The sequence below is a fragment of the Carassius auratus genome, unplaced genomic scaffold (assembly GCF_003368295.1).
Source record: "Carassius auratus strain Wakin unplaced genomic scaffold, ASM336829v1 scaf_tig00216833, whole genome shotgun sequence".
In the NCBI taxonomy this organism is placed as follows: domain Eukaryota; kingdom Metazoa; phylum Chordata; class Actinopteri; order Cypriniformes; family Cyprinidae; genus Carassius; species Carassius auratus.
The window spans coordinates 1-22,029 of NW_020528756.1; the positions used below are offsets into that span (position 1 = coordinate 1).

General features: G+C 36.7%; 1 protein-coding gene and 1 pseudogene across 1 annotated transcript; one reads left to right on the forward strand and one right to left on the reverse strand.

Moving 5' to 3' along the window:
• The first annotated feature begins 6,084 nt into the window (after positions 1 to 6,084).
• LOC113099020 (homeobox protein GBX-1-like) lies at positions 6,085 to 9,434 on the forward strand. Its single transcript, XM_026264071.1, has 2 exons — positions 6,085 to 6,781; positions 8,141 to 9,434. Exons 1-2 carry the CDS (start codon positions 6,346 to 6,348, stop codon positions 8,653 to 8,655), a joined length of 951 nt encoding a protein of 316 aa, XP_026119856.1. The 5' UTR covers positions 6,085 to 6,345; the 3' UTR covers positions 8,656 to 9,434.
• A 4,571-nt stretch (positions 9,435 to 14,005) lies between these two features.
• The window catches only part of LOC113099019 (arf-GAP with GTPase, ANK repeat and PH domain-containing protein 3-like), an 86,917-nt pseudogene continuing 78,893 nt past the window's right edge, over positions 14,006 to 22,029 (reverse strand).

Below are 22,029 nucleotides of genomic sequence, written 5' to 3' on the forward strand. Positions count from 1 at the left end.
AGATTTCTGAAGGATCACGTGACACTGAAGACTGGAGTAATGATGATGAATTTAAACTTTGCATCACAGGAATAAATTACATTTCAAAATATATCAAACAGAAAACAGTTATTTATATTTCACAGTTTTATACGTACCATTTTTTTAAGTAATATGCAACCCTGGGTGAGCATAAGAGATGACTGTCAAAAACATATATATATATTTTTTTTAAGAATATCCCCAATGCCAAAATGTGTATGTTAGTGTATGCTATTTTTGACGTCTGACAATAAAGGTGTCCTGACAAACAAAACAAAACAAGTCAAAACAAAGCGGCAACTCTTAATTTGCATTTGATTAACTGTCAACAAATAAGTTGCCTGTAACAACCAAATTGCTAATTATGGTTATGCTGTGCATTGCTAGGATATGTTTTGCAGGTTTACTATTATTTTTGCTGTTTTGGTAAAAAATATAATAAAAAAAAATTCTAAAACTTTTACTATCATATGAAGTAGGAATTTTAAATAATGTATGATTTAAAAAGTACATTTAAGTACATTTATTATTACCTCACAGGGTGCCACCATTTTGTGTGATATCATACTTTTTTTCGAAATGAATGTAATGCAGCATTAACCTAGAGAAAGAGTCCAGTGATGACTGGTAAAGTAGATGTCAGTGTACTGACATTTTAAATAATGAAATAGATTTGTGTATGAACACAGCTGATAACAGCAAAAACATTAAAGTTCACCCAGAAATTAAAATGGTCATCATTTACTTCATATCAATTTCCAAACCATGTATTACTTATTTCAATATATATTTGAAATCTATAAATAAATGTATACAAATATTTTTTTAATAATAGTCTATACAATGAGTCAATGTTGTTTGCACACCCTAGATTGACTTCCAAAATATCTACTTTTATGTTCCACAAAAGAAAGAAAGTCATGGAATGTTGAGAGTGGTTAATATTTTTTTTTTTTTTTTTTTTTATATTCTTTTAAGAACAAATTGAACTGGATACTAACCTTTCTGCCATTTGTAAGGAACGATTTCAAGAAGGCATCCTTCTGTAATCTGTAAATTACAGTTTTCTTTAGCACAGATATTTAAACTATTGATCTAATATATAGAAATAAATGAACTCAAAACCATCATTAAAGTTCACCGCAAGCAGCATATGATCCTTTCTTTGTCACAAATACAGAAATAATTACTTTCAGATGGGTTCAGTTCTGTCTTTCAAAGCGCACAGTTAAAAACACTTGATACCACGCATCCAACGAGTCCCACTTGTGCCAAATAAATTGCCTGAGTCTTAACGAGGCAAATGTTAATAGGAGATTAATTAGCAGTAATTGCAGAAATTCCCCACAATCCCCCAAGAGGGGCCCAATCTGTTCATCAGCCCAAGTAGTTAATTATTCCATGTAATGTTCTCCCAAAAAATACAACTTTCCACTTTCCACAACAACAGGTGGGGCTGTTGCACCAGGTGGAAACTGACAAAAAGCTGCTCAGCTATGACCAGCTTCCTCAACTGTTACTGCAAAAGACTCAGGATAGCGGTTCTTTATCATTTTAGTTATTATTAGCAAAATAAGATCTGATTCACAGCATAATCGGTTGCTGAAGAACATTAAATTTGGATCTGTTTTCAACACTGATAATAATAAAAAATATTTCTTGAGCAGCATTTCAATATTTTATAATGGTTCTGAAATATCATGTGACACTGAAGACTGGAGCAATGATGCTGAAAATTCAGCTTTGCATTAGAATACATTTTAAAATATTTAATTCATATATTTAAAATATTTTCTTTTTTAAATATAAAACCACTATAAACAAGATGAAAAAAGACTAGATTCTTATTTGATATAGTTTCTTTTTCCTGTTTGTTTGTTTGTTTTTTCTTGTATATGATGGCTTTATTTTGTAATATATCTGCGCAGGTGTTGAAATATTGCTGCACATCTCCAAGAACAATAGAGGTGCTCTTCAACGCATACGACCGCCTCAAAATCACAGAAGCCTGGGTAGAATCTGTACCTCCTGAGGTGTTTCAGGTCAGAAAATGTCAAACTTTTGACTATATATATATAATGTGATAAATATTTAAGTAAATGCTAAAAATGTATTTTAATAAAATAAAAATCTTCCAAAAAACAAACAAATATTGTTCTCACAGTACACATAATATATATTAAGTATACTGTTTTCACAACAGAACACCGGGAATTCTACGAATCTCTGTTTGCACTGATGCAGACTCCTCGATCTCTACAGCATCTGGCTCGTCACAGACTCCGAACATTTCTACAAGGTCGCTTGCACAACGTGGTCCCTAGACTGGGTCTACCAACCTTTCTTAAAAAATACCTAATGCTGGCATTCAGAGACTATATGCACTGACAAAGACCACAAACATAAATTATAAGCATGCAGTGATTGAGTTTTGCTTTATTCTGTGTGATTCTGATTTGATTTGTGTTGGAAAACTGTCCTGTCTTTAATAAAGATGATATAATCAGGTGGCATCTTTATAGGGAATCAATAAATGGTGGTGATGCTTATAATGCCAATCTGTGAGTGAGACTTTCAATGTAAAATGTGTTTTATTATTACTGAATTCTATCATAATGCATTTAGAAAGAGGATAAAAGGATGTTTATGAAGAATAAAACAGGAGGAGGAGGATGCAGAAGGTCTGTATAAAGTTCATAAAGCCTATCCAGTGCAACACATATAACATTAACCACCACACTGGGGCGCCATAGAGCTCAAGTGGAATCTGAATTTGAAAGTTCTCAATCAAATCACTCATGGATTTCATGCAAAATTGAATGGAATTTTGAATGGAACTATTTAAAAGTAACATTCCGAATGCTTTAATGTTTTCATTTTCTTGTAAAATGAATTTTTAAAATGTATTTTTACTAATGTAACAAATTAATTTTAGCTAATTTACTAATGTATCAATTTATGCACTACATTCAAATCTTACTGATTAGTGGGCTAGCTATAAATGCATTTAAGTATTTTTCCAGTAAATATGTTCAAACACTGATTTAAATTTATATAAAAAGCATTCTTCAGGAAGGCAAGGTTCGATTGTTCTGTTGTATTTTATCAAATTGTCAATTTTTAAGTGCTTGGTTTGACTGATTTGCTTACCTACACTGAGGTTTTCCTTACATTTTCTCATTATCCTTTTTCACGCCATAATTTATATTAACAGAGGACAAAAGAAAAGCTTGCTGAAACATTACAATTCAGTGATTTGACATTCATATTCAACATTTGTAAGGTCATGATTGGACAAGAAGGTATCCGTTGCAAAAGGGGCTTGTCTCTGTCAGTGAATTCTTTTTTAGATGTAAACTATTTCGATATGAAAGCTACTGATTACATTATTTTCAAACTGTTAAGCTCCACAAGTATGCATCCCGTTCATTTTTGTTACAAGCTATTATCAACTCTGAGAAAGGAGCGACATCCTCTAGCCACGCAGAGATATGTGGACATATTATGTGATATGATTATGTCATGAAGAAGCATGCACTTGAATGGTAAGCAGAAGTAAAGGCGGAGCGCAGAATAATAAGGGGGACAATGTGAGGGCCTCAAGTGTTTAATGATCCTGTCATCTTAAAAAAACTGCAATACAATGCAATGGACATATAAGTAAAAAGATTTACCACAACAAATTATTAAATAATAATAATTGTGGTTGGATTGTAATAACATATTTATTATTAATGATACCTATTATTATTATTATTATTATTATTATTATTAGGTTGGATGCTTGTGAAGTGCACCTTTGACATTTTATTATTCAAATGTCAACTTTATGCATATTCTGACCTGGTGTGCTAATATTCCTGTAATATCCTCACACACAGATCACTGCAATCACAGCATAGTTTAGCAATAAAATATGTTTTCCCTATAACGCTGCACTATTCGGATACAAAGCGTCAAAGATAAAGCCTTGGTTTGTGATTTCTGTCTTCATGTGTAGTAGTAACATATATTGAAGAACAAAGGTTATTCGCAATTGTCTGCGAGCAGATCTTTGATAAAAGTCTCATATAAGATGACCAGGAGGAGGGGGCCTCTGATTGTATCCCATTCAGTAGCGTGAGAGAGAGAGAGGGAGAGAGAACGCTGTCTGGTTTCAATAGATCAAAGAGCACTGCTCCTGAATGGAGTCATTTGCAATTATAAGAATAATTAGCATCTGTGGGTCCTCCATCGCTAATCAGAGTCGGAGGTGATGTGTTTATGTCCTCGCGCAATCAGACGGCCAGTTGGAGAGCTCGCGCCCCGCAGGACTCAATAGCGCCTAATCATCATCAGAAGTGAATTGGCATTTAAACGGTAAAATGATCTCCGATTAAATTAATGCTTAGCGGGGAAAGAGAAACCGCTCAGAGGGTACAATTTTAGACCCCTTTCTTTGTTTTTTTTTCCTTTTATTATTTTTCTTCTAAAATCGAAATTAGATTCTCAACCATTAACGGATGGAATTGGTTACTTTTTCTCTTAAAGTCTGGCCCTTCTTAATTTTCTGTGTAACGTTACTTAACATCTTGTCAAATTATCTGTAATTTTCAACCAAAGAGCTTTCCTCTAAATATCTGAAGCTCTTTTTTGTTGTGGATCTTTAAAAATACATTAAAATTGATTTCATACAATGACTTGAACATCTGTTATGATAAACACGTTTTCGATTTATGAACTGCAGTCATTTTGATATGAATCCAGAGCTTGAAAAAATAAAAATGTCTCTTTAAAAGGCTGAATTAAGATAGGACTAAGCTTACTTGAACCCCAGGGGGTCAAATGTAAATTTCAAAAATACATTTTTAATAAAAAAGACAGGTTTGTTGAGGTCCAATGAAAAAACTTTTTGATATTCATGAATTATTGGGTGACTTTCAGGGAATTTCTGTCAGAAATGTAAGTTACTAACGTTAATTAATCTGTTTACAACGTCTACGGATTTAATCGGTCTTTTTGCCTCCCTACATCCCAACATGACGGAAGCCATCTAAACAAAACTTTTTTTTTAATAAATTTCAAAACATTGTACAAAATATTGAACAAAGTGATACAAAATGACAGTTGGCCTACTTGTTTTGTCGAAGTTCCGCCTGGGTCACAACGGAAAGCGCTCGCGCTGCCTTCTGTTGCTATGGTTACCCCCTCAGGCAAACGCGATAGCGATTTTCGCGCCGTTGCTGAACTTCAGTAGTGACTGAAACGTTATTTGAAAACGCGTTTGAAATGTAAACATCCAGAATCCCCCCACCGTTTGTTTTGACTGACTTTAGGGAGGTTCAAAGTGTAATTAGGAGGATCAGGCCCTCCCAAAATTCTCACCCTATTCCTGACTTTTAAAAATCATATGTAGCCAATATAAAAAAAGTTATTTTGACAAAAATGTATAAAGTTGTATATACACTTTTTTTTAAAAGGTTAAACTAATAGCCTAGCTAGTCTATATAAAATTGCTTTTCCAAGAACTCGATATGTTTGTTCAAACTAAATGTAGACATTTCTTATTTTCATCATCTAGAAAACCCATCTATAAACAGATATAGATATTTATAGCCATATTTTGTAATTTCCTCCCAATTTGATCAGGAGTTCACACAGATCTCTACATTCAAACGTCATTTCATCAGTGAAATCTCTCTCTTGGGGATAATTGTCGGCCAGATTCACTCTTTCTCCCAACAGAATAGAAAAGAGTCTCTCTCACAAGAGGGCCAAACATCTGCCTCTCCGCCCTCACGACTCGATGCCATCGGCCTCTGAAAGAATCAACAAAAGAACCGTTGTTATATATCTTCCCTTGAATACAAAGTAATTACTTATCATCAATCAAAATTAATAATAGTTGATTGGGTTGGTGTGGTCAGCGCAGTCGCTTTCCAGAGGAGGGGACTTGACCCACTGGGAAACTACCCCCTTCTCTCTAGGCGGCCTAAAAAGTCAGGGACTGAATAAGGAAATGAAGCGTAATTTGAGGAAGATGGATGAGTCTCCAGGGCAACTCCCCTTTCTATCCTCTTGTATTGATGATAACCGAGAGAAAGAGAGAGAGGGAGTGCGCGAGAGAGTGAGAGAGAGGGCTGTGCGTGTGTGTTTATGTCTCAGTATGTGACAAACAGAGGCTGAGACACTGAGAGCTCCAGACAAAAAAACGCATCAGGTCTCAGTCAGTTGGACGGCGAGGACCCTACAGCACCATCAGGATAACCGTGGACCACATTCGGGTGATTTGTCTCAGAAGGCCAGTGCACGGGATTTATACGAGCAGCCCGCGCGCAGTTCACCATGCAGAGACCGAGCGGTCCAGGCACGGCGTTTTCCATTGATTCTTTGATTGGCACTCCACAGCCCCGGCCGGGCCACCTGCTCTACACGGGCTACCCGATGTTTATGCCATACCGACCGCTTATGATTCCACAAGCCCTGTCTCATTCGTCGTTACCGTCGGGCATCCCTCCCTTGGCGCCGTTGGCATCGTTCGCGGGGCGCCTGACCAACACTTTTTGCGCGGGGCTGGGGCCGGGAATGCCCTCCATGGTGGCGCTCACCACCACCCTGCCCAGTTTCTCGGACCCTCCAGATAGTTTCTATCCCCCGCAGGAGATGCCGGGACCCCGGTTAGGCGCGGACGGGACGGGGATGAACCGGCAGGAGAGCCCGCATGACGAACTCAAGGGCTCTGAACTCCTCAATTTCACGGAAACTTTTCAGGCGGTTGCAGGTGAGCACCAGACACGAACTCTCACTTTGACAGGTGGTTTAATTACGAGCGCAAAAGGTTCGAACTGCACTCATTCAAAATAAACGTTCTGTTTAGAACCCAAAGGGTTTTACGGGCTGACGCCGAAAGTTCCACAACAAACTTTTATTCTCTAGTTCTTTAGGAATCTGCAACTGTTGAGTTAGATATAAACCTATAAACCAATATGCGAAGTAAAATAACTTTTAATGTAAATGTAAAACGATTTTATATATATATATAGTTTTTGATAAGAATGATGCGCTTTTGGTGAACATAAAGGGCCGCAAAAAATAATTCAGGAACTTTTTTTTTTAACTATGTGGAACTCCATAAAAGCCTTATGCATGGACTTTAAGATGGTTGTAGCCTACATTCAGTAAGAAATGTCATGCCACTTTGAAAGTTAAGAAAAAAAAGGCAATGGCCTTTGAATGAAAATTCACCAACGTTGTTTAAAATAGTCGTTTTGTGTGCTGGAATAACAGTGCATTTTATCATCTGTCATTGTTCTTTTGGAGTTCATAGAATTATCGAAAGACAAATGAACACATCAGAGCTTGAAAACGTCTATTGTCATTTGTTTTTTATTCAGGTTGCACAGGCCTTCACTCCTGTCACTGGAGAGTTTCGAAACAATGCTAAAAAAAACGATTTGGGTTTTAAGAATAATATTTTGTGATATTTCTAAATAATTCCTGCAGTATTAGATATTTTAAAGAGCAGACTGAATCACAAAGCAGACGGTATAAACAAAAGCAATTATTCTGTAGTTTCAGCACAGTGTTTTATTATTTCATAACTATTATAAAATATATATTTTCTCCATCAAACATGCTACAAACGCCTACTGTCATTTCTACTAGAGCTTTCGAGTTTAAACACCATATTTTAAAACATTCGTCATCGAAAACATGCAATGAACTCGCAGGTTGACGCTTTACAGTTATAAATGTAAAAGTCAGTTTTAGAATTGTAAGATTATATTAAGTTTTTTTTAGGATATTTATGGAATAATGTCTATTGAATCAAGCTGAAATCAAACAATAAATAGCCTAGTTAATGTTCTAGTGCACTTAACATTTTTTTAAATCTTGTTAGAGAATTTGACGAATTATTTCTAATTTCTAATTATTTCTATTTCTTTCTCTTTTTTTTGATACATCCCAATTATTTCGAGGATGTCAAAAATGACTCTTCACAATTTAGCCTAACTATTAGTTAAACTTAGATTTTAGAGTGTCGAAATGTTTCACCTAAATCCCACTTTTGTCTTTTGAACTGCACAAATCTGTGTGGAATATTTGTAATGATTAATGTCTTCATTTTCATTCTTTTCAGGCGAGACCAAACTCTATAGTTCAGATGATGAGAAACTGGACCTGAAATCAGCGGAGGCCGCGTGCAGTGACAGGGAGGACAGTTCAGCCGACAGCGAGAACGAAAGCTTCTCCGACGGGAACACCTGCGCTTCAGCGTCCCAGAAAAGTAAACTCAAAGGCGGCTCACAGGACGCGTTACCGCCGGGCAGCTCGGCGGGAAAGAGCCGGAGGAGGAGGACTGCTTTCACTAGCGAGCAGCTGCTGGAACTCGAGAAGGAGTTTCACTGTAAGAAGTATCTGTCCCTCACCGAGCGCTCTCAGATCGCGCACGCGCTCAAACTCAGCGAGGTCCAGGTCAAAATCTGGTTCCAGAACCGCAGGGCCAAATGGAAACGCATCAAAGCCGGGAACGTCAACAACAGATCCGGGGAGCCCGTCAGGAACCCCAAAATCGTGGTGCCCATTCCCGTGCATGTCAACAGGTTCACGGTGCGGAGTCAACATCAACAGATCGAACCGGGCAGCAGGCCATGAACTCCTCAATGAAAGTGACCCTGAACTCACCAAACGAACATTTACATGACCCACGTTCCCACAGGTCAGGGGTCACACACTACAGATGCATGAAGCACACCTAAAAGGAGACAATTCTTGTATCTAGAAGGATGTTCAGTGACTTTTAGGTAACACTTTGTCGACTTTCATCAATTAAAAACAAGTGTCCTGTTAAATGCTTAACGGGTTTAGGCTATATATAGCCTACATTCAATTCTGAATAGCCTATATGAATCAAAGTTTATGATATTTAAACGTAGGCTAACACGTGACCTGTTAAGCATTTAACAGTTATTTTAAGGTGTTATCGACTTTTATATCTGTTCAATATCGACATTACGTTCAGGTTTGTTCTTTTCCTTCTCTCCTCTAAAATGTCTTTATTTCTAATTTATTATTTTGTACATTTGTAAATATTAAATGTGTCCATGCGACACAAATGTGCACTATACCAGACTGTAAAGAGACCTTTTCTTTTTTAAATAAGTATTTATAAGTTGCTGTAAGTGAGTTTTTGCATGTTGCCATTTGTTGTCTTATTTTCCCGTATGATTTTTAACGGGCCGTTCTCGTTGTTTCGACCATTTTTGCATGTGCTCTTAAAGCATTTCTGTCCCTTAGAGGCGGAATCTCCACCAAGTTCTTTGTGAAAAAAAAAAGCCGGTGATGGAAATAAATAAGCTCAAGAACACAATGACAGAGTGATATATTCCCATCGACGTCACAATAAATGTGCAATATGGTTGCATAAAACTGTTCAGAGTTGCATGTTGGTTCTTCTTAAATGCTGTTTTAGTTTTTGTCTCTTTGCGAACGAATTAATGAATTACTGACCAAGTCATTGACTCACTGATATATATTTTATACCAAACATTATCCTAAAGTGTCTACTGGCAATTATTTATTGGCAACTATTTGATCACTTTTATTTGTTTATTTATTTATTTATTTACTCGTCCTTAAAATAAATGTAGGCTAATTTAACTACAAAGTCCAGTTAATAATAATTAATTATACAATGACCATAGTTTAGTAAACATATAAGGAAATAATAAGCATACAAAATTGAATTATTATATACAATTGATATATAACAATAATGTATGTATACACATACATACATACATACTGTCCATTGTTGAAACTTTATATATTAAGAAAAAATAAATAATATCAGGAAATGTTCATTTTGCAATATCTCTTTCCAGGGTATTTATCATTTTAATGCGCAGGTCACAACTTAGATCCCTATTTTCTTTTCTTAGAAATAGTTGTGGATCCTTTAAATGTGTCTTACCTCTTCTTTACATCTGGCAGATTTACTTTATTTGATGCATTTTGAACAGGTAACAGAGCACATCTGTCATCAGCGTCAAGACACCTTGGGGTACAATTATTATCCTTCTGGTTAAAACTGAACATAGATTTATTTTATTTTGCAGAAAGTGTAAGCATTGTGAAGCTTGAGCCTTCCACATCTCTTCTCTTTAAATGAGCATTATTGGTCTGAATCATTTCTTTTGGCCTTCTTAAAAAAAAGACAAAACATGTATTATCTGCAGTCTATATTTCCATTCAACATAAACTTATGCAGATATTCAATTTGGATGACTTTGACATGAAACATTAACCGTTTAGCCTGTGAAACATTAATTATAATGTTAAATGGGACTATATAGCCACATGAGGAAAATACTTAAAATTCACAGTTTGCATGACAACCTTCATGCTCCAATATACTAAAAAAAAAAGTATTCAATTCAGCTAATGTGCATGTCTGAACTTAGCTTATTTGTTCCATAACTGTGACTTAAAAGTCTCACCGTTAAGTAGGGCCTACTTATATAATTAGAGACATTGAATATGAAAGCACACTTATACAAACATAATTGAGAAAGACTTACATTGACCCAAAGCAGTAGACAACAATCATTAGAATCTATGATGACCAGTGCAGGTCATCTAAAAGAGAGAGAGAGAAAGAGTGTGTGTGTGTGTGTGTGTGTGTGAGAGAGAGAGAGAGAGAGGTTTTTTGTTAATGAGCACGGGACTCATTTGTCTCTCTTTGGGAGGCCGTGCTGTCTCAGATGAGAGTGATGGAGCTCTATTACACTGGTCATATCCAACACACTGTAATGAACTTCAACATCAATCATTACAGGAGAGAGCAAAAGACCACGCTGGGTCTCTCTCTCTCTCTTCGTTCCAGGGTTGAGTCTCATTCAGTCACTACAGTCTGTTCACAGACTACATCAACATATAGTGCAATGCTGAAAATATGCTTTGCATGAAGGTAAGCTATTTACATTTATGCATTTAGCAGATGTATTTATCCAAAGCGACTTACACTGATTCAATATAACATTTGATCAACTCATGTGTTTCCTGGGAATCAAACCCAAGACCTTGGCGTTGCTAGTTTGAGCAACAGAAATGTAAGGTTAAATTTATGTACAGGAGTATAATATGAAAACTAAACAGCATGAATTATAACACACATTCATATAGTACATTTGATATATATCTGGTTTTCAAAGTAGAAATCTAGTCATAGGCCACATACACAAAAATGACAAGAGAATTTTAATCTTAATCACTGTTCTGTGTGTGAACGGAATACAGGAGTCACACCTGCAAACTGGTTGATGATTGACACAGTGATGATAACCATGGCAACAGGCTGTCCTCTCATCAGGGGTGCAACAATTCTTGTCTTCTTCTGAGCAAAGTATTAACCAGAGACATGATCATCTAGTAATTCTTACTTTTTAAAATCACAATTTTTTATGCTGTTCTCTGGAGCGTCATGTAGAAAGAAACAGGACTGACAACACCCATCTTCTGCTGCTGTGTGAACATGACAGGATCACATTTATGCATTTGTTACACGCACTTATCTCATGGTCCTGGCATAATGCTCTGCTGTTTGAGCTACAGGAATTAGGCACAACCAGTGTGGCCATAACTGGAAGCTGCTTCATCATGGCTAGAAACATCAACAGGATGCCAAGTGTAACGTACCATGATGTAAGACACACCAGCAACTGTTTTCTCTCATAAGTGCTAATAGACAGAACGAAAGCACACCGAGTCTTGAATCCACACCCTCCATAAAACTGCACCCTGACCTTCTGAAAAACCTGTTGCAGAGCTCATGTCTTCACATTTAGACCGAACTGTTTTTATTTGATGAAACGAGCTCACTTAAAGGGTGAAAAACAATCCCATAAATTACACACGCAGAAAACAATCTCATAAACTAATGAGGAATCTCTGAACTTTCTTGACTTGTATTGTCAGCATGTCGCTCTGACACGAGTGTGGAAGTTAATTGCTTCAGCCTCCAGTAACCGCTAGTGGTAAATGCCTATGAGCTGTTGCATTTACATATCCCCTCATTTAGAGACTCTGCTAATTAGCATTCTCATTATGCCAATTATACTAGCTTTAATTATTATAGCACCGCCACTAAAAAAAAAAAAAAAAAAAAAAAAAAAAAAAAAAAATATGACTCGCAAACCAAATAGCCTACAGAGATATTCCACAAGGTGCTGTTCCGAGGATGCGGTGATGGGAATAACAGCACAGCTTGTCAAGGAGCGGAACACTCTCATTATGACAATCAGATTAATTGCTTAATTGATATCCGAGCATTTGTTTCATTAACGGATCGTTAAGAAGCGCGAGGTACTGGCTATTCCCGTTCCTCGGCGGAAGCGGCCGAGTCTTGGAAGAGGAGGGACGGGAAGCCGAGGCCTGAATCCTGGGGAGTGTCTGGTGGACGCCCACGCCGCTGATGTATGGGCAGATGCATCAAATCACACAGGATAAACAAGCGATGAATTTCATCAGTGCCATCATAGCCTTAATTTGGCTGCCTAATGAGTCAGAGCTAGTGGCGGAGATAAAAGTTGTCAGAGGCGCGGCTCTAATGAATTTCTTGCCACTTGTAATCAAGGTTGGCTGTCTGAGGGGCCATGATTAATGGAACCCTGGAGGATTCCCTCGGCCTTCAGCTCTCATTACAGCTAATGCATTCTCAGGCAAATTAACGCACTGAGAAGAGCGAGAGAGAGAGAGAGAGAGAGAGACGCGGAGAATTCAGACGAGGACGGGAAAGAAAGAACAAGGGATAAAATGCAAGATTGAGAGAATGCGAGGAAAGAAAACATAAAAAGACAATTAAACAGCCTATGAAAGCTAAATTGACTTTTTCGCGCTTTTAGTCCATGTCTGGAAGCTTTGAGAGGAGCATATATATGCTAATATATAAACAAAACGAGTTTTAAGCACAAATATCTTCCAGATTCATTTTGTTTACGTCACAACCATGCAGGTGGTTCTGAACTTCCGGTTCTATCCTACTGATAAAAAAAATGTTTATGGGTTTTTGGTTAATGCCTGAAATAAGGTGTGTAGTTAACCCAGGCTTTTAGATTATTATATGACATATGTAATACCCCACTCAAACACAAGTGGCTAAATGGTATAGGCCACGAAAAGCTAAAGTAATTTAGCCTTCTCACAAGCCAATTATACTAAAGGATTTCAATAAGAAAAGTATACAGGATTCTAATTCATTTCTATCATATTTTGGAACCATTAAGATTCTGTAAAATTCTGTTCAATTTCTTTGCAACCGCTTTCATTACAAAGACAACGTACATAATAAAAAGAAAAATTCTCAGGAGCCTCAAGTCCAATAAGAATCTCATTGGTATGGTTTCAAAATATGGTAGAAATTCTTATTAGAACTATTTTCTTATCCATCAGAATTGTTTTGATCCATCAGGACTTTTTTGACTCACAACCTTTTGAACATTTTAAATAACATTAGTTGTGATGCTAAAAGCTTTTAAAGCCTAACTGTAGATTTATATTTGGCAACTGCATTTAGGCTTCAAAATTCAAAAGTTGGTTTCATTTGTGAAAGGTAACATGATGAACAAGATGTGTAAGAATCATACAATTTTGTTGGATAAAGTTTTTTGGGTTGGCCTACAAAACGACATCATCACAGCAGCACTCCATACAAGTAAAAGATGATACTATTAAGATTAAGATCTTTTTGTGAACGAATATACAAAGCATACTATTTAAAAGCTTATTAGTCAGTTTTTAGGACTAAACTAGATACTGATGAACTATATGAACTAAAATGTTAAAGATTCCATCAACTTTTCATGAAAATATTTTATATACAGTATATTCCATGATCATGTGTTTAGAGTTGAGTAAACACAAAAAAGCTTGAAGACATTTTGACAGTCTTAAGCACACATTTTCATAATCTTATGAACAAGGAATGAATGACAAACTTTCTCAGGTATTCATGGTAGAAATCGTTTTATTGGAGTGTTTATTATGTCAATAGCCAGCCAAGCATTCAATCACACAACAGCTAACTCTCATGAAAGCGCTCCATCAGGTTACGAAGGAGCAATTAAAAAACAATGGCAAACTAAAAGGAACAACATAATGCTATCAAACAGCTCAATAAAAGCAACAACAAAAGGAATTATTTACATCTTGCTTTTATAAATATGTCAAATGTACATATAATACACAAAGTACCTCAACGGCCAGACAATGTGGACACATTGAGACCCAAAACCAGGTACCAAAAAAAAAAACAAAAAAAAAACTTTAAAACAAAATGATGCGTCTCTCTGCTATACGGCTACTTTATGGGTGCATCCCAGCATTCAATAAGCCTGCAGTCTCAGGGATGACAGGCGAGTGTTTTAATATCATTTTCAACTGCCATATTCCCAAAAGTTTATCTTAGCAACCTCATGTAATACACAGGAGCCCAAACTTAATGTATATTTAAAAATAATCTAAAAAAAAAACATGGGGTAACTTTCCATGCATATCACTGGGAATTATCCTCCAGAATTCAAACAGGTTAAAAAGATGTTCAAAGCAGCTGAATCAAAAATCAATGGCAATTCTCCTAAAGCTTACTTAGATGAGGGTTGCATGTACAAATCTGACTCGAAAAAGAAAGAAAACGTACCTGCTAGAAGGTAAAACACCTAAAAAAACATGTAAACTTAAAATACTGTCAGGTAAGGACATCTTCCTCTCGCTTTCCCTTTAACTCACATGTGCCAAATATCAAATTCCAATCATGATTTCATATTTCAAGTAAAAGTTTATGGCGTACACACTAGCAAATGAGGGTTAAGGCTGATAGGTTTCAGATGGGTACGTAACGACCATCTCATCCCGAAATTGCCCACACGACACACAGCTAGCTGCAAGAGGGAGCAGGAAAAGCTATTTTATACACACAGCTGTACATAATCCACATCGCCATCCCATCCGTCCCATTCAGTTAGAAACACACGCCTGGATTCTAATGGATACAAAAACTGCCACACCGTCACAAGTGTGGAGGTCATTAGACTCGTAACAAAGGAGTTGACGGCGAGAGCGTCTTATTTTGTAATCTTGTGTGTCGGTACCGTCCGCTGCTGCTGAATGGATCTGTCATTAGGCAGGAGAGGGACGTCAGTGTCAAACAGTTAGAAGACCACTTCAGAGCGGTCCAGAAATGATTCGCACAAGGCATCCGTAATAACACAGTATTTATCAGGTAATCAGGCCTTTTCAAGACAATCACGTAGAGGCTAAATGTAAAATAGCAATGAGTGTGATGATTTGGGTTTTGTTCTATTGCACGGATGCTACAAATGGTAATGCGTTACCCAGCAGCCTTGGTGTTTCTGAGATTCGTTCAAGGGCACAATGGTGGTATTTAACTATTAAAAGTGTGAAGTTTGCGTGAAAAATTTTGGATTTTTAGCATTAAACAATAATAATAATAAAAAAAAAACAATTACAGTACGTTGAATTTAATGAAACATTTATGGATCTTCGTGTGAAACTCATTAAAACATGTCCAGGTCACCCACAAAGTAAAATGAAAAAATAAAATCAGTTTTTTAGAATTTTTTAGAATTAAAAAAATTGATGACCATTGAGATTTTTTGGATTGCGAATCCCCCCCCCCCCAAATTTTTTCCACCATAATATTCAATATTGAAATGCATCTGGATATTTTTAAATCGTATTTTACTGTTTATTTCTGTCAATATTATTCTTATTATTGTAAGACTTACTATTGTAAGATTCTTATTATTGTATAGTGATTAAAAAATAACAATAAACTATTTTAGACTCAATTAAACCTTAAAATTAGTAATAGTAAATATTTTTTTCTTTTGATTTAAGGGTGAAGTACGCAGACATGTTCTTTACAGATTTTACCAAAATCACTGATTTAAAGGGACAGTTCACGCAAAAAATTAATTATTTAATTCATTCATAAATCATTATTTACTCCTCCTCATGTCATTCTAAACCCATATGACTTTATTTGTTCTGTGGAGCATAAAATAATATATTTTGAAGACTGTTTCAGTTCTCTCTGACTTCCATTATATCGACAAAAAATACAATGGAAGTCAATGGGAACCAGAACTCTATGGTTACCAACATTCTTCTAAATATCTTTTTTTTGTGTGTTTGTGTGTGTGTATTCAGCAGAAGAAAGAAAGTTTGTAATGACATGAAAGACAGTAAATAACAACAATTTAATGTTCTGGTGGACAGAAACGCGTGGGCGCAAAGCGGAGGATCCATTAGTGTCGTCAGATTATTTCTAAACCGATGCACCTAAAAAACGAATCTTATTTTGTTTAGAACCTGTTGCCCATCATTTCATTTTCTGTTCTATACACACACAAGAAAGGATCCTTAAAAACAATTTTCTTCAGCTTAAAAACAACACGCATTGATAATGTTAACACTGCTAATTCTCGCGGCACGCTAACATGGGTCACAGGAAGTCGTCAGGACGGTAATGGGTTTACGTGACACATGTGGCACTACGCATAGTTTCCTAATAAAGACGTATTGTACTGCTGGGGGAAACGATGTCATTTAACGAGAGCAGCATCTATGGGAACATCAACATCAGACACTAGAGACACTGCGGGCCACGATCACATGATGCTAACACTACGGTTCAGCTCGCATTGAGCGTTGTTGTTGATGTTGGGATTGTGTCGGGTGGCCGTGGGCCGTCGCCGGGGCAGCCGTGTTGGATGAGGATGTCCACGCACTCCTGACTTCCTGCTCGCTGGGCGTAGGACATGGGCGTCTGAGCACGGGCGTCACGGCTCTTCACATCCACGCCGTACTGAAACAGAGGATGAATGAATGGAGGAGGAAAACTTGTGAATGAAAGGCGCTTCCAAAAAGCGAGGTCTTACCCAGATGAGCAGCTGCGTGATGACCACGTTAGCCATGGCGCAGGACAGGTGCAGGGCGGTACGTCCGTCTCCGTCGCCGTACGTCTCGTTGACCTCTTCTTTGGTGCCGTGGGCCAGCAGGAGAACCACCAGCCTCAGGTCGTCCTCCACCACGGCCCGCAGGAGCTGCTGTCCCAGAGGCACGTCTGACTGAGGAAGCCCCACCAGGAACATCTTCTGCTCGTACTTCGCCCGGATCCAGCGCTCCTTCTCTTCCCTGAGAATCAGGACACAAACAGAGCTCAACTTTTTATTCTTCTAAACACACGGTTTTGTTGATCAGTGTTCATCCTGCTAGCTAATACCATTCCAGTGTAGTGAATCAAATCTAAACTCTGAATCAACAAACTCAATTTATAAAATCCACATTTTAGAATATTTTATCCAAAATGTATGCAGGTAAATATAGCTGCTTGGTACTAGGTTTTGTTATATACATTTAAATAATTAAATAATCTATCTACAACTATCTATCTGTCTATCTATCATATTTTTATATTTAGTATATTATTTTATAATATTGCATTTTTTTTTTACTTCCAGGAATTTCACCAATTTGAAAAAAAAAATGTATATGAACTAAAAAAAAATAAATGTTACACATAATTAAGGCGTGTTTTACACAATATATAAATAAATGAATATAATACATTTATAAAATAACAAACGTATAGGATATTTAACATTATAATATTTATTCATATTTATATTTGCATTAAATGCTTTAAATATTTAATGCATTTAAAATTAGTTTAAATAAAAAAAATCTATAAATGTTCTACCTATATATATATATATATATATATATATATATATATAGTATGTGTAAATGTTAATTTTATATCAATCTATTTTCTATTGTTTAGTTTATTAGTTCTATGAATAAAACAATAAAAATCATGTTAGAAATAATTTCCCTCAATTTATAAATAGGCAAGGCAAGTTTATTTTCATACGCAATGGTAATTCAATGCTTTGAATATAAGAAGAATTAAAATAATCCTAAAAAATAATCACACCAATAAAAACAAGGAATTAAAAAAATATATATTTAAAAATTTATTTCAAATGACTTAATACAGTTAAGAATAAAAATTATTATACATAAAATACAGTTCAGATAAACTGATTGCAATTAAATAGAATAAATATATAAAATTAAACCTTTATAGGATATTTAACAATATTCAGTGATATACCTGTATATGACTGACAATTTTAGCTATATTTTATTTATATTTTACTTGCATTAAATGCTTTATAATAAAAATGCAGTGTATTAATGCCTATAATATTATAGTGTATAAATTCGCTCCCAGCCCTAACATCACCTCCAGTCTTTCTCCTACTTTGACAATCACTGGTTAAATGTGACTCTGATACATTAGATAAACTTTGCGACTTATGAATACACGACAGTCCCAGCAGAGTCTGAATTCCTGACATAATCGTATCTCTGACTTCGAGGAAGTCCAGAGTAATTCAGTTCTGATTATGATGGAGGTCACAAGGGATGCAGGTTAAACGTACAAATCACACATCCTCAGCCTTAACTTTCCCTTAGACCGCTTTCCATCGGCATCTAGAGGGTTAAAGTCTGTCTGGCTATCGAAAGGTTACACATTGTGAACAGCATGTCTATCGTGGATAATACAGGAGTGTGTGCGTGGCGGGGAAGCCGTGTTTTTTATCGCTGCTGTCAGTGTTGTCAGTCCTGCCCGGTGAATCCCCACAAAGGAGGCCCTCTCAACACTGGCCCCTAAACCCTCTAGGGGGCCGCCGGCAGCCCGCCAGATCGAAGACCCAAAGAAAAGGGCTGAAAGAGACACACTCGGACCAGAGAATGGAGTCCAACTCTTCAGCGCGCAGCAGACTTCTATCTGTCCCTCTCTATCACCCGGCCGCCCCCTCTTCTCTCTTCTGCTGGCATTCACACTGATGGCGAGGGGCACAGTGCTAAATTAAAATCGATACGAGGGGATCTGAGCATGCTCGGTGGCGGTCTGACCCGCTGACCCCGCGCGGCGGGTGATAAGAGGAGCAGAAAGGAGCTGTTGTTTTCCTCGCCGGGGTGAATGACACACAGAAGAGGCTGTGAGAGAGAGAGAGAGAGAGAGAGAGAGAGAGAGAGAGAGAGAGAGAGAGAGCTGATGGAGGTAAAGAGAGTCTTTCCCCCAGGGACCACACGGGACCAGAACCACAGCTCTAACGCTGATGACAACAAACCAACAAGACGATAGAGAGAAGTGACAGAAATAATGACAGCTACAGTGTGGATGAGAATGGAGCGGCTAGTATTGAATTATTCTTAATGAAATATACACTTGCAAGTCTACATACTCTGTAGACATCACTGTACTAATATTCTTCATGCATTTACATTTTCATCATTACAAAGTTGAGCGACTACCATAATTAGTAATTAACTGAGTAAAAGAAAAACGAGAATATACACACACAGCTTTTAAATTAAATAAAATTGTAAATAATTTAATATTTAAAATTGTAATATTATTTAATGATATTAATAAACATGTAATATTTAGCCAAATACAATTTATGTTTTTTTTATCTGCAATAAAAGTACATATTTGTAAATTTACATAAATTTATAAAATCTTACATAAATAATTATAATAAAATATATAAGTGCAAGAAAATTCTATAAAATGTTTTAAATATATTTACATTTTTCATTCATTTTCCATTAAATGCTTTAAAACGTTTACAAATATTTAACCAATGATAAGTATTTAAAAGAGCTTGTCAGTCAAACTTTATTATGCCATTGGATCCTCAAGCTCTCGCGAAACCTCGTCACTTCACGCCGCCTCCAGACAGATCTCCAGTTTATTCGCAAAGCAAGGGTAAACAAATAACTGTTTGAATAGTACAGCATGTTCTTTACTCAAACACTGTCTGTAAAGGCTAATGTCTTTGTGCGTTTGAAGACTGGAGGAGTAGGTTTTTTGCAATCTAGCAAATATACTTTTGTACGTTTTAAATATCCTGTGCGTAAGCGCTTTATAGTTTATATCATGAGATATTGGCCAAGTGTATTAAACACTTGCCTCAAATGCGGACAAAACACATATCTCCTCATTTACCGGCCAAAGACCTTGTTAACTCCATTTGAGCTTGTTTTTCATTTAGCCTAATGTTAATTGCACTTGTCTGAAACAACACCAACACTGACTTTTTCCCCCCTTTTCTTTCTTTTCCCCCCTGTTTAAGTAAAGTGTTTTATTTGTGAACAACCATCAGACATCATATTGTGTGTATTTGGTTGCTTAAACTCAACAAAGTATGAAAAATAACTTGTATATTATACGCGCAAGCTTTGGATGTGACTGTGAGGGCACATAATACAGCCTGTGGAGCGCGCGAGTACCAAATGGCTTAAAATACTTAAAAGGTGTGCAAATTATACATTTTTGTAACAATGCAACAATTACAGGATTAGTCAAGTGACAGTTCTGTCAGCCGTCCCGATCGAAATGTGAGTCTTGTATCGCAGCGTGCAGCAGGTCGCTGTAGTGAAGAATAACAATAACATTTCAAGAAATGTAAGATTAAAATTAGTGCCATAACGTTAGTCATTGCTAAACTGAATATTGATGTTTTTTTTCTTTCATAATGTAATCATCTATATGTACCGTAATGCTGCAAAGCCAATGTTTTAAGGCAGTTCTGCATGAGAATCAACACAAACCGTCGCAAAACAAGTGCTGAGCATTTTATACAGAGACTAAAACTTACATTTACATTTATTGAAACTTACAGCAGCAGTGATTGGTGGTATGATGGGAGTGTAAATGAAGCCACGCCCCTATGGGGTACAAACATATACTTCAACAACACTCACTAGAATTTCATCCCAAAAAAGAAAAGAATAATGAAGGACAGAGGAGGAAAAGCTTATGTTTGGCACCCCATCATCATGTCAATAAGCTCCTCTCACATTTCCATAAAAAAACGCACGAATCTAAATCTGAAAACCATTTCAACGGTCTGTAATCAGTATCTTATTTGGAGGTATATTATGCCTTAAAAAAATTAATAAGAAAAGCATTCAAACAAACTTGAACTAAAATGCTAAAAGGAATCCCTTAACGTCTAATGAAGCGCTTACATTGCATGCGTTCAGAAGTGCACTCTTACGCTGAACAACAGCAGCTTTATGAAGCAGAACAAATGTTGTGGCATCTCCAAACTGATAATCTGTTATCCTGTGCCACCATTACATTCCCCTGAAGACAATCGCGTGTGTACGAGCAAGTGTTGTTTAAGTCACTTCGCCAACAATGGCATGAGCTAATTAAGTAAGCCACATCTTTAATGCCGTTTCCCGGAAAATCCTGACAGGTCTTTGTGAACAAGGCAGAGAGCAATTGAATGGACTCTGGGCACAGTGAATCGTTCTTCAGAGAGAGACTCAGTGTGTGTGTGTGTGTGTGTGTGTATAATTAGCCTCCCTCTCCTCCTACTTCAGCAGTCAATCTTTCAAAGCTTGTTTTTCTTCTGAGGAGACCCACCCTGTTGTTCTCTCTTCATCTGAATTCTTTACAGGAAACCCTCCATGCCATCGCAGGGGTTTAAGAGGGTGGGCGACTCTTAAACTCTAGGAGGAGAGCGGTTTAAAGTGGAGGAGGGTGAGTTTACACTAGTTTAACGAGGGAGAATCAATTTTGACAAGTTGAAGGACAGATTCATTTGCAGGGTTACTAACAGATACAGTTAATGGAGTGAAAATGGAGTTTGTGTGACTTCCTTTTCTTAAGTAGTAAACAAAAATTGAACGTTTATGCTGCTGTTTTCCTGTCAGACTCCCTTAATTATCATGAAGGAGCCATAAAAGTGGGCCATGCGATTTGTGCACTATTTAAAGTCCTTTGTTTTCATTGAGGAACAGATCAAATCTGCATAAAGATGAACAGAGCCAGGTTTGACATCAATGACGATCAAATCAATAAAGGAAGTCAAGAACCAATTGACTGACATGAAATCTAGCATGAAAAGTCTCCAAACATTT

Excerpts from the sequence above, each read along its gene's own strand:
- LOC113099020 (XM_026264071.1), top strand. The coding sequence starts at position 6,346 with ATGCAGAGACCGAGCGGTCCAGGCACGGCGTTTTCCATTGATTCTTTG. Across the intron at positions 6,782-8,140 it reads AACTTTTCAGGCGGTTGCAG|GCGAGACCAAACTCTATAGT; the intron begins GTGAGCACCAGA and ends CATTCTTTTCAG.